Source organism: Megascapheus bottae, chromosome 1 (genome assembly GCF_031878675.1).
Source record: "Megascapheus bottae isolate mThoBot1 chromosome 1, mThoBot2.hap1, whole genome shotgun sequence".
NCBI lineage: Eukaryota > Metazoa > Chordata > Mammalia > Rodentia > Geomyidae > Megascapheus > Megascapheus bottae.
The window spans coordinates 2,462,133-2,477,371 of NC_143509.1; the positions used below are offsets into that span (position 1 = coordinate 2,462,133).

At 61.9% G+C, this 15,239-nt stretch overlaps 1 protein-coding gene and 2 long non-coding RNA genes across 3 annotated transcripts; 2 read left to right on the forward strand and 1 right to left on the reverse strand.

Annotated features, from left to right (window-relative positions):
- Positions 1-9,502: 9,502 nt before the first annotated feature.
- On the reverse strand, positions 9,503-10,541 carry Ier2 (immediate early response 2). Its single transcript, XM_090328670.1, has one exon. The coding sequence runs from the start codon at positions 10,427-10,429 to the stop codon at positions 9,749-9,751; it is 681 nt and encodes a 226-aa protein (XP_090184796.1). The 5' UTR covers positions 10,430-10,541; the 3' UTR covers positions 9,503-9,748.
- Positions 10,542-11,898: 1,357 nt separating this feature from the next.
- Positions 11,899-13,285, forward strand: LOC150067924 (uncharacterized). The gene is made up of 3 exons (XR_016534634.1): positions 11,899-12,141; positions 12,647-12,847; positions 12,979-13,285. It is a non-coding gene; the product is annotated as an uncharacterized LOC150067924 (long non-coding RNA).
- Positions 13,286-13,435: 150 nt separating this feature from the next.
- LOC150067925 (uncharacterized) lies at positions 13,436-14,751 on the forward strand. The gene is made up of 2 exons (XR_016534636.1): positions 13,436-13,878; positions 14,331-14,751. It is a non-coding gene; the product is annotated as an uncharacterized LOC150067925 (long non-coding RNA).
- The last annotated feature ends 488 nt before the right edge of the window (positions 14,752-15,239 follow it).

Consider the following 15,239-nt stretch of genomic DNA (forward strand, 5'->3'; position numbering starts at 1 on the left):
GAAAGTCCTGTCATCACCCTGGCTGTTCAAAGACTATAAAAATGAATCTAATGGGGCTGGGAATGTGGCCTCATGCCTAGCATGCATGACACACCCTGGGTTCGATTCCTTAGTACCACAGACACAGAAAAAGCCAGAAATGGCCTTGTGGCTCAAGTGCTGGAGCAAATGAAGCCTTGAGCAAATGAAGCCAGGTGCAGTGGCTCACGCCTGTGATCCCAGCTGCTCAGGAGCCTGAGGTCTAAGGATCCAGGTTCAAAGCCAGCTCTGGCACTAAAGTCCATGAGGCCCTTATCTCTAATTAACCACTAGTAAATGGGAAGTGGCACTGTGGCTCCAGGGGTAGGGTGGTAACCTGGAGCTGAAGAGCTCAGGGACAGCTCCCGGGCCCTGAGTTCAAGCCCCATGATCAACAACAAATTCAAGGCTTAGTGTTGGGTGGAAAAAAAGGAACTAGGGGGCCTGGCTGACATGGCAAAGCATTTTGCTCAACCAAGATCCCAAGTTCAGGTTTCATTAACTCTATTAAATGAGATATCCCCCAAAATGAGGCCTAGGCTTTGTTCAAGGGTCATATCCCCCCTCCCCCCCTGCCCTGGATCCCCCGGGGCTTGGAAGGGACAAGGGGTGGGGAAAGCACTGGTGGCCTGAGTGCCCGTCAAACAGGTTGCAGACAGGACGACACTGCCACCTGGTGGTCCGTTAGCGACTCTCCTGGGCTGAGCCTGGAGGTCGGGTAGTAGAAGAGACGCTCTGAGTATAGGAGGTTGATTGACATAAAGTCTGGCTGGCTTTGAATCTCAGTCCTCACATCTCAGCCTCCGGAGTGGCTGGGATAACAGCCTGAACCGCCCCGCGCCCAGCATGGCAGACTTCATAGCTCACCAAACAAAGAGTTGTACAAGGTCATCAGGCGGCTGGGTGGACCTTGAACCAGGTTGATTTCCCTGCGTCCTTCCAAGCCCTAGGACCAGCCCCACCCCTCTGGCCCCTACTTGCCCTTCCCCATCCCATTTCTGGATCTGCTGGCTGTCTACCCTAAATCCACTCTTTTTTCCTTTCCTTTCTTTCCTTTTTTTTTTTTTTTGCCAGTCCTGGTTTTGAGTTCAGAGCCTAAGCACTGTCCTTGGACTTTCTCAAGGCTAGAGCTCTACCACTTGAGCCACAGCACCACTTCCAGCCTTTTCTATGTATGTGGTACCAAGGAATCGAACCTAGGTCTTCAAACATGCTAGGCAAGCACTCTACCACTAGGCCAAACTCCCTGGACCTTAAATCCACTCTTGTATACCACATGCCTGCCTTCCAGGGCTCACTAAACTACAGGGCAGAAAGAGTGGGGCTCAAGTCCTTGGGGGAGAGGCGTGGCCAGGGGCTTGGGGGCGGAGCACAGGGGCCTGAGTTCCTTAGCTAGCAAGGCCAAGTTCTCCATGGTTCAAGATACTGAGTCAACACTCCCCGCTCTCCTGGCTGGCAGGGAAGTAAAGTCCCACGGCTCAGGAAAGCAACCACGAATTGGGAGGCCAGATCGAGGCTGAGACATTATTCCGGGGCCCCTCAGAGCCTCTCTGCCCTGCTCTGGGTCTGAGTCCTGGGGTGTGTGGGACTCCTAACGACACACAGTGGAACCACCAACAGAAATATAAAGTACTGCTAGGTCCCCAAATGCTCATAACCATATACAAGAGGTAAAAGAGACGTTAGCGAGGCTGCATGGCTCCCGCTGTGATCCCAGCTACTCAGGAGGCTTGAGGATGAGTTTCAAAGTCAACCCAGACAAATATATCCCAGAGATTCTCCAAGTCACCAGGAAGGAAAAAAAAAAAAAAAGGTTAAAAGTGGAGGGTGTGGCCAGGAGTGTGGCCTAGTGGTAGAGTGCTTGCCTAGCATGCACGAAGACCGGGGTTCGATTCCTCATTACCACATACATAGAAAAAAGTTAGAAGTGGTGCTGAGGCTCAAGTGGTAGAGCTCTAGCCTTGAGAAAGTCCAAGGACAGTGCTCAGGCCCTGAGCTCAAGCCCCAGGATCAGCACAATACATGACTGAAACCAATTCAGTAGTTTAGGGACCCAATGTACATTGCCAGGGGGCTTGTGGGAGGCCCTGAGTGCCCAGAAAAAGTCTAGGGGTGCCCGGAGCGAGCTGGCACTGGGGGATGGGCAGTGCATGTGTAATGAGAACTCAGGGCATGGCCAGCAAAGCATGTGTTGGTTGCGAAACAGATGGGCTGAAGGCCACAGAACTGCAGGCCTAGACTCAGGGCCCAGTGCTGGGGTGTGTGTGTGTGTGTGTGCATGTGTGTGTGCCAGCACAGGGGCTTGAACCCAGAGCCTGGGTGCTATCCCTGAACATTTTCACTCTACCACTTGAGCTCCACTTGTGGCTTGAAGAACACACACACACACACACACACACACACCCCACACTCTCATGGTTTCCAGGACTTTTCTGTCCAGGGTTGACTTGGATCCTGGATCCTCACATCTCAACCATCTGAGATGGTGAATCACCACGCCTGGCTTGAAACTACCTTTGAAAGGAAAATGACCTGAACTTGGGGAGAGGTGGGGGGAGCTGGACACTGGGCCTGGCTCCCCAGGGGACGTGGGGGTCCCCCCCCACGGGCTCCAGAAAGGCTAGCCTGGATGGGGGTGCCAGGAAGGCCAGGGTGCCAGCATCTGGCCACCCCACCCACCCTGCCCGTCACTCAGCTCTTGAGTCAGGGTTGGCCCAGGGCCAGGGCTGGGAGAATGCGAGGGCGGAAGGCGGGCAGAGGGCAGGGGGGGTCCGGCTGGGAGCCTCTGGCTTCTCCTCTGTGCCCCAGGCCCAGTCCACTCCTGGGAACCAGGAAGGAGGAAGAAACGGCGCAGCTGTCACTTACCAGAGACTAGCAAATGGCAGCCGCCATGCGTGGGAAAACTCCAGAAGCCCTGCCCACCCCCACAAGGTGCTGGAACCTGTCCCTCTGTGCCCTGCTTAAGCCAGGGCAGGGCACTCCTGGCCAAAGGCACTTGGTGGCGTGTGAAGAAGCAAGAAACTCAGAGGCCGGTGACCCGCCCGTCTCCTACCCGCCCTTGCATGAAGTCTGGGGTCATGTTTAATGATCACAAAGAGGGTGGCACGTCATGGCTTTGGGGACAGAGATGTCACTGGGGGAGTAGTGGCTCAGTGCCAGAGGCCTTGGTTCCATCTCCCAGAATCTCCAAAGAAAGATTCAGTCAGGCATAGTGAGGTAGCTGTGTAGTCCCAGCATGCCCGACGCTGAGGAGGGAGGGTCTGCAGGCGGGGACCCGCCGGTCTCACTGGCCAAGCACCAGTGCTCACACCTGGAATCCCGGCTTCTCAGGAAGCTCAGATCTGAGGATTGAGGTTCGCGCCAGCAAGTGTGTGAGATGCTCCAAGGAGCAGAAAAACCAAAGGGACAGTGGCCAGGCCCTGAGTTCAAGCACACACACACACACACACACACACACACACACACACACACACACGTACGTATTGAACATGCCCAGGGACTTCCAGGCAACAGGGTGTGGGAAGAGGCTGAGGTTCTCAGGAGTCCCATGGGGGGCGTCTCCATGGGAAACTGGCTGGCCAGGGTGCTGAAGCTTGGGGTGTGAACGGGGTGCAGCTGCCTGTCCAGTCTGACCAGGTAGCCAAGCCCAAGCTTGGCCTCTTGAAGCTGTGTAGCACAAAGCTGGAAGTGAAGCTGTGGCTCAAGTGGTAGAGTGCCAGCCTGGAGTGGAAAAAGTCCAGGGACAGCACCAGGCCCTGAGTTCAAGCCCCAGGATTGGCACTCATTGAAGGAAGGAAGCAAGAGTGGATTGGATGTCCGCAGTCCTCCCGGGGCCGCCAGGCTCTGCAGCTCCCATGCTTAGTCTCAGGTTTGGCTTTTCCAGCCTCCGGGTCTAAAGGTCACACCCTAGTGTGCCCGGAGCAGCGGGCTGGGAGGGGGGGAGCTCAGAGTTGGGGAGACTTTTCTGGTCTGGCAGGTTTGCTGGGGGTGGCAGCTGGGCCCAGTGCATGCTGGGTAAGCGCTCACCACTCAGCCACACCACCAGTGCCCAGCCCAGCCTCCAGTGGCTGTCTGGTTTTTCTCAAGAAGGAATGATTGCCCCACAGATGCTGTCTTCCTGCAGCAGGAGTAAATTGGCCCCTTGGGGAGCCAGTGTCCTGTAGGGACTTGCGGGGTGGAGGGGGGGGGAGCTTCTCCACCCCAGCTCCTGACCTGAAGGAGAATCAGGTGTGGTGGCTGAAGAGCCAGGTTTTCATCCAGGGAAGAGAAAGGGGGAGGAGGGAAGGAGCAGGAGGGGGGGAGGGGGGAAGACAGGACAAGGTACCAGCCAAGCGAGCAAACCGGCTAGCTGAGCAAGTTCAAGGCTCAGAGTTCAAACTTCAGTTTGGCTAAAAACTTAAAAACATCCACAAAGCCCTGGGTTCGATTCCTCAGCACCACATACACAGAAAAAGCTGGAAGTGGTGCTGAGGCTCAAGTGGTAAGAGTGCTAGCCTTGAGCAAAAGAAGCGCAGGAACAGTGCTCAGGCTTAGAGCTCAAACCCCAGGGCAGGAACAAAAAAGAACAGACAAAGGCAGGGAGGGAGGGAGGGGGAGGCTGGGGGGGCGCCCCGGGTCCGCCCCTGACCCCTCCCGCGGCCCCGGGCAGCCAGGGCGCCCCAGGAATCCCGGCCACGCCTCCCCAGGGGCCCCGGGCCTCCTGCCAGGTCGTCGGGGACCCGGGGAGGGGGGCTGGGGCGGATCCTGCCAACACTGCCAACCCCCTGGATTCATCCGCGACCCCCGGGTCCTCCCAGCCCCCGGGCACCCCCTGAAAAGACCGGGGGGGGGAGCAGCCAGGCCTGAGACCGAAGGCAGGAAGGAGCAAGAGGCGCCCCCCCAGCACCCCAGATCGGGATAACAGGAAGCGCCCTTGCTCTCCGGCCTGGCCCTCCCCCTGGCCAGGAGACCCCGGGGAGCCCCTTCAAAGGCGCCAGGCCAGGGAGAGGGAGGGGGAGGGAGGAGAAGGGCGGGCGGGGCAGCACAGGAAGCGGAAATGGGTCAGCCAGGCCCAGACTGGGGAAGTCACAGCTGTCACCCTGGGCCCCCGGGGCTTTCCGTGGACGTGGAGTGTCCAGCCTGGCGGGCCCCCCCTGGCTGGGGGCGGCGCGGGGCCGGGGGGGGCGACCCTCCCTCTCCCTCCCTCCCCGGGGTCTGGCGCCCCCGCCGCCCCTCCGCCTCCGTTCACATCTGGCTCCAGATGTCCGCGGCCTAGGGGGTGGGGGGAGGGGAGGCCCCGGGGCCGGCGGGCCCGCAGCTGGCGGCCACATGTGTGTGGACCCGCGAGGGAGGGCGGCCGGGCTGCGGCCGGAGGGCTCCGAGCTCGCCCGGGGCCCCGGGGCTCTTCACTTTGCCGCGGGCTGGTGCTCCACCCCTTGAGCCAGAGCGACTTCCGAATTTTTCTTTTACTTTTTTGCCAGTCCCCGATCCTGGGTTTTCTCAAGGCCAGAGCTCTACCACTGGAGCCTCGAACCCAGAAATCCCCAGAGCAAGACGCTGCCCGCTGGGGAGGGGGCGTGGCCAGGCGCCACATGCCCCGCCCACCGCGGTGATGGACGCGCGCGGCCCCGCCCACCACGGTGATGGACACGCGCGGCCCCGCCCACGCGTTGCCTGGTTACCCTCCCAGCGCCCCGCCCCCGGCTCTCAGGACCCCGCAGAGGTCAAGTCCGGCTCCACCCAGCTAGGTGCGGGGCGGAGGCCCGAGCGGTCCCCGCGGGGAGGCCGGGAACTGGATGAACCGGTCGCGCCGGTCCCCATCTGTGGCCCGGCCCTGGGGTTCCGCCCAGCTGGCGAAGGGAAGGGGAGGAGACCGTAGAATCGGGATCAAGCCTGGTCACAGAGCAGGAGACAGACGAGACCACAGCCGGGAAGGGCTTGGAGCTGGAGGCCTGCAATCCCAGCTACTCAGGGGGCTGAGATCAAGGTTCGAATCCAGCCAGGGCAGGGAAGTCCCCAAGACTCATCTCTCCAACTAACCAGCAAAATACCAGAAATGGAGTAAAAACAAAAGCCAAGTGGGAGCTGAGCCTGAGGCTCTGAGTTCAAGCCCCAGGACTGGCACATAAGAGAAAGAAGGTAATCGAAGTGTGGCTCAGGAAGTAGAGAAGCAGCCAGTGAGGGAACCCATCAGATACTCAGGAGTTCAAATGTCACTTTCCCAGCAAAAGAAAATAAACAGCAGTTGTCACACACACACACACACACACACACACACACACACACACACTTGGGTGGGGAGTGAATGCAAAGGTCCTGTGATTGGGCCATAAAAAGTAGGTTAGGGCCAGAAAGCCCTGCATACCGGCGGATATATATAACGGATAACCCTATGTACACAGAGAAGTGTGTGTGTGTAACTGAGGCGCTCTACCCTCCTTTTCCGTTCAAGATTATTTAACTGGTTTAATACATTGCCAAGTGTCTTGCTTGCTCTGTCTGTTCAAGGCCTGCTGGCGCTCCACCGCGAGTCATAGCTCTACTTCTAGCCTTTTTTTTTTTTGGCTATTCATTGGAGATGAGAATCTCAAGGACTTTCTTGTGCACACTGGCTGGAATCCTCTGATCTCAGCCTCCTGACTAGCTGGGATTATGGGTCTGAGACACCAGGCTTGCAAACACCTGGAACCTTCACACTGTTTCTAAAACAGCCTAATGGCCAGGTGAAGCCACCTTTGTCACTGTTTTATGTAGGAATGATTACCAAGTAGATTAAATCAAAAGACTGGCCTGGGTTTGGGTAGAATTATGTGGATGAAAATTCAGGCACTAAGTCGCAGACACACACCCAGTTTTCAGCAATGGGGAGATTGAAGGAAGGGACATTTAATGAGGTCGCCAAAGAAAGTTTCCAAAAGAGGTGACTTTTTTTTTATGTGTATGCCCCATACTGGGGCTTGAACTCAGAGGCTTGTGTTCTCTCTTAGCTTTCTCCCTCAACACAGGCACTGGAAGTCATACCTCCGCTTGAAGCTTTAGCCTGGTTAAGTAGAGAGTCTCCCCAGGCTGGCTTTGAATCACAGTCAGATCTCAGCTCCCTGAGCAGCAGCATGGATTACAGGCATGAGCTACCAGCCTCTGTCCCAGTGGATGACATTTTTACTCAGCCCCCAAGCAAGGGAGAAAGGACTAACAGGGAACAAAAATACAGAGGGCAGGAGAAGCAGCAAGTGCAAAGGCCCTGGGGCTGGAAAACACTTGTGGAATTCTCCAAGCAGAGTGGTATGGTGTGGAAGGGTTGGGGAAGAGGGGGAGCTGGGAGAGAGAAATGATGTTAATTTTGTGCTTTATCAGATCAGCTAGTCTGGCTGGCCTGGAAAGGGAAATGGCTTAGGTGAGAGTAATAACCGTCCTGGGGTTAACAGTCAAATGGACTGCTTATTTTTCCTCACAGGATTCATCTCCTCTCTCCTCCCCCTCTCTTGACCGTTGTTGTTGTTATTATCCTTTTTTGTGCTGGGGAATGGATCCCAAGCCTGCTTAACCAAGTGCTGCACTTGTGAGACACCCCTGACCCTCAATGCTTTCCAGAAACCTAAGAAACAAGGAACTTTTAGTGCCCCCAAACTGGAGGCCAGGAGAGGGAGAGCAACACAGACGTGGGGTGCAGTCCCACTCCAGGGGCGCTTCTGGGGCTAGATTTTGTTTTTTCCAGCTGTGGCGCTGGGCGCTGGCCGTGGGCTCTTCAGCCCGCCAGGGGGTTCACGGGAGGTGTAAGAGCCTCCGGGACCTTCCCGTCCTGGCTGGATTTGAACCGAGATCCTCAGACCTCATCAGATTAGGATGGCAGGCCTGGCTGCCCGGCGGGGGTTTCCTCCTGCGTGGAGACGGCGGCCCTGGCCTGGTGGACTCGGCCTGACTTCGGGGCGCCTCGCGGGGAGAGCCGGCTTGGAGGTGACTTCCGCGGGGCCTCTCTCCCCAGCAGACGCCTGCAGATTGCTGGACGGCGAGCCGCGGCGAGCCGGGCGGGGGCTCTGGCCCGGGGCGGCTCGGCCCAGCGGCTTCCCGCGGAAGGAAGGGGCCCCGCGGTTCCTGCGACAGGATGCGGGGAGGGCGGGAGGCCCAGACACCCCGCCCCGGCCACCTCTCGCAGCCGTCCCCGGGGGCGGCTCGGGGGCCGGGTCTCTGTCGCTGTCTGGCGCCGCGCTGCCCCTCCCCGCTTTCCCGGAAAGCGTCGGGAGCCCCGGGGGGCGCAGGGGCCGGGTCTCCGGGGGCGGGCGGCGGCCTCCCACGTGGCGGGCACGGCTCCCCGCCCCCAGCCCGCACCCGTCCCCGCCCCCAGCCCGGGGTCAGGTCCCCCCGGGCCCCGCGGATCGCGCGGCGGAGCAGCCGTCGGGAGGCGGGGCCGGCGCTTCCCCCGCTCCCGCACCTGCGCCTCCTTTGTCCTGGAGCGCGCCCGCCCTCCCCAGCCCCGGGGCGTCGCCGGCTGCGGAAAACCCCGGGTCTCCTGCGCTCCTGTGTGGCTTCCAGGTGGAGCTGGGCCGACGCCGGCCCCGCAGTGAACCGGAGTCGTTGGCGCAGACCCACTCCGCAGACGGAGAAACTGAGGCTGCGAAGCTGCCTCCCAGCCCGGGCCACAAGCCCACCACCGCCGGAGACGGGGCTCCGGGCCGGGGAGGCCCCCGAGCCGCCGCGCGCTCAGCCCGGGTCCCGAGCCGGACTCCCCGCCTCCGGGGGAGGAGGGAGGCGGGAATCCGCCCCCGCGATGGCGGACAGGGAGGGCTCGGCGCCACCCACTCGGAAGCGTGGGCTGGGGAACGGGGCCGGCTCCCCTCCACCCACGTGGTGGCCGGTCCGACCGGTTCCCGGGCCCGGGCGAGTCACCCCACCCCTCCGCACCGGGAAAACCAGGCAGACAACGGACGTGTTTCTTCCAAACCGCTTTTATTTTCCTAACCAAACACCAGGCTCACGAGTTAGCACCGTCGGGGGCCGATCCCCCCCCCGCCGTCGGCCGGGTCCCGCCGGCCGAGTCCCCTCCCTCCCCCCAGGTCCTTCCGGGCTCTGCTCGCTCGCCCGGGGCGTGTCCGAATCCCAGCGCCCGGGAGGATCACGCGGTTGCCGGGCACAGCCTCCGGCCCGCCTCCTGCTCCAGGGGCGGAGGAAGGAAGAAAAACGCGATCCGCGGGCAGCCGGGCGCCCGGGGCGCAGGGCTGAGCCCGGGGGCCGCCCGCGGGGGCGAGGCGATCCCCGTCACTTCCCGGTCCTCGGGGTGGGCCGCGCCGGCCCGTGACTCCACGCCGAGCGCCAGCCCGGGCATGTCACCGGCGGGGGACGGGAGCGCCCGACCCCTCGGGGCTCTGCGTTAGGGCGAGTCCGGCCCTAGGCTCTCATGAATCATCAAGTCCGGTCCTGAGCAGATGCAAGGACGCGGCCTCCCCTCGGCAGCGCGGAGGGCGAGGTCCACGCCGCGCTCCCTGATCACAGCACCTGTGGGCGACGCCGCTCTCGGGAGGCGCCAGCGCCTCCCGGCTCCTCGGGGCTGCCGCGGCGCAGCGACGACGACAGCTCTCCCGGGGCCGAGTCCCTTCGGCGGGCCGCGATCCTCGCCAGCCCGGGCGGCGGCTCCTCTCCACGGCTCCTCCGGGGGCCTCCCGCCTTCTCGCTCGGGGAGGCCTCGCCCCGGCTCTGCGCGCTCGGGCCGTCCGACGCCTGGCGCGCGCTCTGGGCTCCGGCAGCTGCGCCCCTGTGTTCAGAAGGCCACGACGGCGCGCACCAGCACGTTGAGCATGTTGTCTGCCGGGCGGCAGGCCGGGGGCGCCTCGCACGCGGGCGGCACCGACGGTGGGGCGGCGGGGCTGCAGTTCAGGAGGCCGGAGAACCGCCTCTGGAGGACGCGGGCGAGGTTGGGGAAGGCGCCCTCGGCCTGGGCGGGAGACGACTGCAGACGATCGGGGACCCCCGACGCCTCCGACTCCACCGCCTCCTCCTCCTCCTCCAGACGCGCCTTCTTGCTGGGGACCAGTCCAGCGTCCCCGCAGTCGCTCAAGCTGCTGCTTCGCCTCTTGCGGTTGACCCTGGAGGGGCGCGGATTACAGGGAACCGGGGTCTCCGCGGCTCGGGGCGCCTCTTCCTGCGTGTCCATAGGCTCCGGAGAGGGCGGCTCGCCGTCGGGGGGCGCGGCTTCCGCCGGGGCTTCGGCGTCCAGCGGTTTTGGGTGCAGGCGAGGGTCCGGGGAGCTGGCGGGAGGGGTGAAGAGTTCCGACTCCGGCGCGTCCACCTTGGCGGAGAGGTAGAGCTCCCGCGCGCTGCGCATGACCAGCGACAGCTGCAGGCTGCGGTGCAGGCGCAGGCCCCCGCGCTGGAGGCGCGAGTGGTACATCTTCCACACCGACAGGGTCATGATGCGCTGGGCCTCCTTCTGCACTTCCATGGCTGACGGACCGTCGAGGGCGGCGAGGAGGGCGGAGACGGGCGAGGGATCCCAGGTAAGCGACCACAGCACGCTCCAGATGACCGCACGCAGAAGCACGCGACGACGCGGCTCCGGACGCTCTGCCCCGGCGCCGGCTGCCCGGGCCCTTTCATACCCGCCGTGACGTCACGCAGACGCCCCGCCCCATCCGAGGGCCGCATCCGGGCTTTCCGAGGCTCCGCGGCCAGCTACTCCTTAAAGGGGCCGGGTGGTATTTACTCCTCGAGAGCGGAAGGGGGCTGACGGGGACGGGGAGCTGGGCGGGACCTGAGCCCGCCGCCACCGCGCGCGCCGAGGGTTTTCCCGAAAGACCCCACGGAAGCCCCGTTCTACGGTCTAGGGGAGTGGTTGGGGCACTCGGGTGCGGAGGACACATGGGGAGGAGCCTGTGTGCGTGTGTGTGTGTGTGTGTGTGTGTGGTGGGCGGGAAATTCCCTTAGGCACCCGACTTCCAGCCGATTCAGAGTCCTTAGGGTCCAGCTCTGAGGACCTCAGCGAAGGCGTCCTCGTTTCTAGAATGCTCGGCACTTGTACCACGTACTTACGACGGGGCAGATCCTGTCGAAGTTGGTGGGTTTTTTTTTCTTTATATATCTCCGATCCACTCCGAAGAGGGAGTACCGTTATGTCTGCTTTCTGCTATTTGTCTTTTAAGGTTGGGGAAACCGAAGCGATCAGTCGTCCAACATTTGTCAGGCTGAAGCTTGGGCTGCTGGAGGGGGCGGCGGTGCGGGGCCGGGAGGAGGAGGAGCGGGGGCCCACGAGGACCTCCAGGTCTTCGATCTCCGCCGGCCCCCAGTCCGCTCTTCCTTCTAGGTCGGTGGTGAAGGGTGAGGCGCCCGGCTTTGGCTCGTTCTGCGGGCAGCGGATATCCGCAGACCCAGGTTCACATCCTGGACAGCCGTTCCCCCTCCCCCGCAGCTGTCCCAAGCATCCTCCCCTCCCCCACGCCCCCCGTCCCTGCACCCGCCCCTCGACCTGCACCCGCGCATCCCGACGCCGCACGAGCCGGGATAAAGCGTGCCGCCGCCCCCATCCTCGACGGCAACCCGCCCCGCGCTCCGCCTCCTGGGGGGGGCGGATCCTTCAAGTCCCACCCTGGGCCTCCACCTGTCCGCTCCCAAAACCACTTAATTCCAGAGGCGTGGGGGGGAGGGGGAAATGCGCCATTGATTGGTGGCGCGGACACTTTAAGGGGTGTCCTCCCCCCCCCCATCTTCCCGCCACTGCAGCCCGCCGACTTCCAGGGCTAAATTTGGACACGGTGACGTAGGGCAGGCGCTCGAGCTGCTTCCGGCTGCCCATATAAGGACAGGGGCCGGGAGGGCCGCGGAGGGTGGCGCGAGCTTCCGGGGGCGGGGCCGCGGCCTCCGGACACGCCCCTCCCCTCCCCCCGGGTTGGGGCCCTGCGGGGCGGGTGGGGAGAAGCCCGAGCGTTCGCTTCCGTCCTGCCCCCACTCCCCCCTCCCCGCCCCGGGCCACGACCGGCTGGGAATGACCCCCCCCCAGACTCTCCGACGACAGCCCCAGCCCTGAAGCAGCCCGTGGGACCCTGCACACTCGGCTTTCCCCGACGTCCCGTCCCCGGCCCTGAATGGGATACCAGGACCCCCACTTTCTGGCACCACAGAAGTGCTTTCCCGGAGATTCCATGCCAGGAGATTATCATGGTGAGGCTTTCCCCGGATTCACACCCCCCTCCCCACGCCGAGGACGCTCCCGGGGGCCACCCCGAGCCCGGGACCCGAACCCAGATTCTATGCAACTCACCTAACCTAAAGCCTACAAAACCACCTGCCCCCGAGGAGCCTCGCCGGCCGTTTCCGGGGTTCCCCCACCCGGCTCATGGCAGAGTACCCCGTTTACAGGAAAAGTAAGGCAGAGCCCGCAGAAGCCCCTTCGAGGAGGGGGCGCCCAGCTCTCTCCGCAGCTCTTCCCCAGCCGGCCACCCTCGGGGTCCCCTATAAGGACGGGAACCCGGGGGCCGGCTCGGAAGGGGTTCAGCCTCTCCAGCTCCTACACTGGATTACGGGGTGTCATCCATTGTTAGCTGCAGTGTCCCCGAAGGGCACTGTGAAGTTGTGGGGCTTCACTAAGGGAGGGGGGGAGCGGGAACCTCGAGCCTGCGGGCGGAACTGACACTCGGCCCCCTCGACGAGGGCCACCCGGAGGAAGGGCGCCGCACGCGGACCGGAAGTCACCCTTTGCCCGCAACCAAGATGGCTTCGGAGGCGGAAGTGCCCACACTCCCAGGGCTCGTCTCTCTCTCCCGGCGGCCTCTCTCGATGGTCGGGTGACGGGCGAGCCGGGAGGCGCGTGGTCCCCGCCCGGAGGGACAGACGGAGCTGTCTGGCGACACGTCTCTCTGTAGTGAGGGTGAGTGACAGTGGGATGGAGCTCCCTCGGGGACCGCTGGGTGGGCTGGCGGGGGTGGGGTGGGGGCATGGGGGTCATCGGGACGCAGGGGTGCGGGTCAGCCGCCCTTCTGTTCCCCACCCTCCCCGCAGCGAGAAGCAGAAGGTGGTGGAGGCGCCGTACCGGCTGCTGCGGGGCCGTGGAGTGGATCCTGGGGGACCTGGCAGGGACCATCCATACCCTGTTACTGGGGGAGGGACCCATGGCTAGTGACAGGCAGGAAAGACCTGAGGGCTGGGGGGTTTGGGGCGCACTGGTGTGTGTGTGGGGGGCAAGGGCTTGGATGTCAAGCTTGGCCCCTTGACTTGGCCCCACGCCTTGAAGAGCTAACCCGGGCAAGTCCAGGCTCGCAGCCGGGGCCTGCAGGACAGAAAGGAGCACATGCGGGAGGCTGCCCAGGTGAGGACAGGTCCGGGTGTGTGTGTGTGTGTGTGTGTGTGTGTGTGTGTGTGAGAAGTGTGAGGGGGGAGTTGGGGTGACCCTAACGCGACCCCCCCCCCCAGAAATGATATGGCCAGCACAGCAACCGCAAGTGTCTGGTGTCTGATAAAACAATACTCAGCATTCCATAGAAATACCGACACAAGCCAGGCTGGACCTAGCTAACCACCTCTCACTGAAGTGGTGCCCGCCTTTAATCCCAGCATCTGGGGGATGGGCAGAGGCAGGGGTTGAGGCTAGCCCAGGTAAAGTTAGCAAAACCCTGAGTTCAGAAACTAAAAATAAAAAGCTGGGTGTGCCCTGGTGGCTCACACCTGGTATCCTAACTCCTCAGGAAGTTGAGATCTGAGGCAGGCAGTTCAAAGCCAGCCCATGGCTGAAAAAGCCATGATAATTCTTATCTCCAGTTAACTTGGCAAAAAGCCAGAAGTGGAGCTGTGGCTCAAGTGGAAGAGCACCAGCCTTCTTAAGACCAAAAGCCACGTGAGAGATGGACAGGCTTGGAGTTCATGCTCTAGTACTGGCACCAGAAGGTGCCAGAAAATTCTATGGTGAGGCCTAGGCAAAATTTATTAGCACTTAACAGGCAGCTTGCTAATGTTCCCCAAGATGGATTCGCTCACCTGTCCTTTACAATGAGAGGGGTGCCGGGAGATCATGTAATGTCTGCTCACCGCTGGGAATGTGGGTGCACTCTAGTGGATCTGACACTGGCCTTGTGGGATGCGGGCACCCCTCCCAGAGACCTTCTGGGTGTCAGCACCCTCAGCCACCTGGTGGCGGGGGAGCCCCAGGATGGGAGAGTTGGGGTGACAGCCTCCTGAGAACTCTGGGGTCCCTGCTCACAGACAAGCAGGCTAAACAGCCACATGTGGGAAGCATCCGGGTCCTGAAGTACATGCCAGGCTGGGGGGGGGGGGTGGCGGCCCAGCAGGTGAGCCAGGACCTGGGGGGGGGTCCTGGATTTTGGTGGACAGGGGCTGCTGGCCTCTTGTCTTGACAGCAGACTGGACACCTGGGTGGACTGGTCCTTAGGAAGATGGCCAAAACGATGCAGGTGACCTATGGTGAGGGGTCAGGGGTCCTAGAATAGGGGAGGCGGGTGGTACCTGCTGTTGTCAGATGGGCAACAGTGGTGTGCCACCATGGGGCTTTTTGTCCTACTCTTCACTCTACCCGGGTCCTCGCTGCAGGTCTAGTCTGTGTCCGGCTGGCAAGAGGGGATAGGGCCCAGGAAGCCATCCCCAAGGCTGTCACCTGCAGCCAGTGTGACCCTCAGAACCTCTGCCTGCCCCTGGTCCCCGGTCAGGGGTGCTTACTTGAGGCGGGGACCCCGCACCCTGATTTTTCTGCCAGATTCCAAAGGCATTCATTCACCCTGTGCCTTCTATCTGCCAATTTGCAAATAAAATTCTAGCCTTGTATCTATTTCTTCTTGTGTGTGCTGGTACAGGAGAGGCTGGTCTCTGCCACCCTCAGGTCTCAACCTACCAAGTAGCTAGGATTGCAGCAGGTGAGTCACCAGCACCCAGACCTGACCCTCCTCCTGCGGCTGTTAACCCTTAGTACACACCCAGCAGCAATGGATGCTTTCTATCTCGTGCATTGCTTCATCTGCACAAAACACGCCCACTGGCTGAGCAGGGCTGCTCCCGCTTGTAATCCTAGCTGTGCAGGAGGACTGCAGTTCAGTACTGCAGAACGGCACAGAAGCATCTGTTCCCAGGCAGGAAAGTTGGCAGAGGGGCCGGGGGCCGGAGCATGGCCTAGTGGTAGAGTGCTTGCCAAGCGTGTGTGAAGCCCTGGCTTCAATTCCTTGGCACCACAACCACAGAAAATAAAATGGAAGGAGTGCTGTGGCTCAAGTGATAGAGTGCTAGCCTTGAGAAATCTCAAGACAGTGACCAGGCCC

Coding starts and splice junctions, on each gene's coding strand:
- Ier2 (XM_090328670.1), bottom strand. CDS start 10,429: ATGGAAGTGCAGAAGGAGGCCCAGCGCATCATGACCCTGTCGGTGTGG.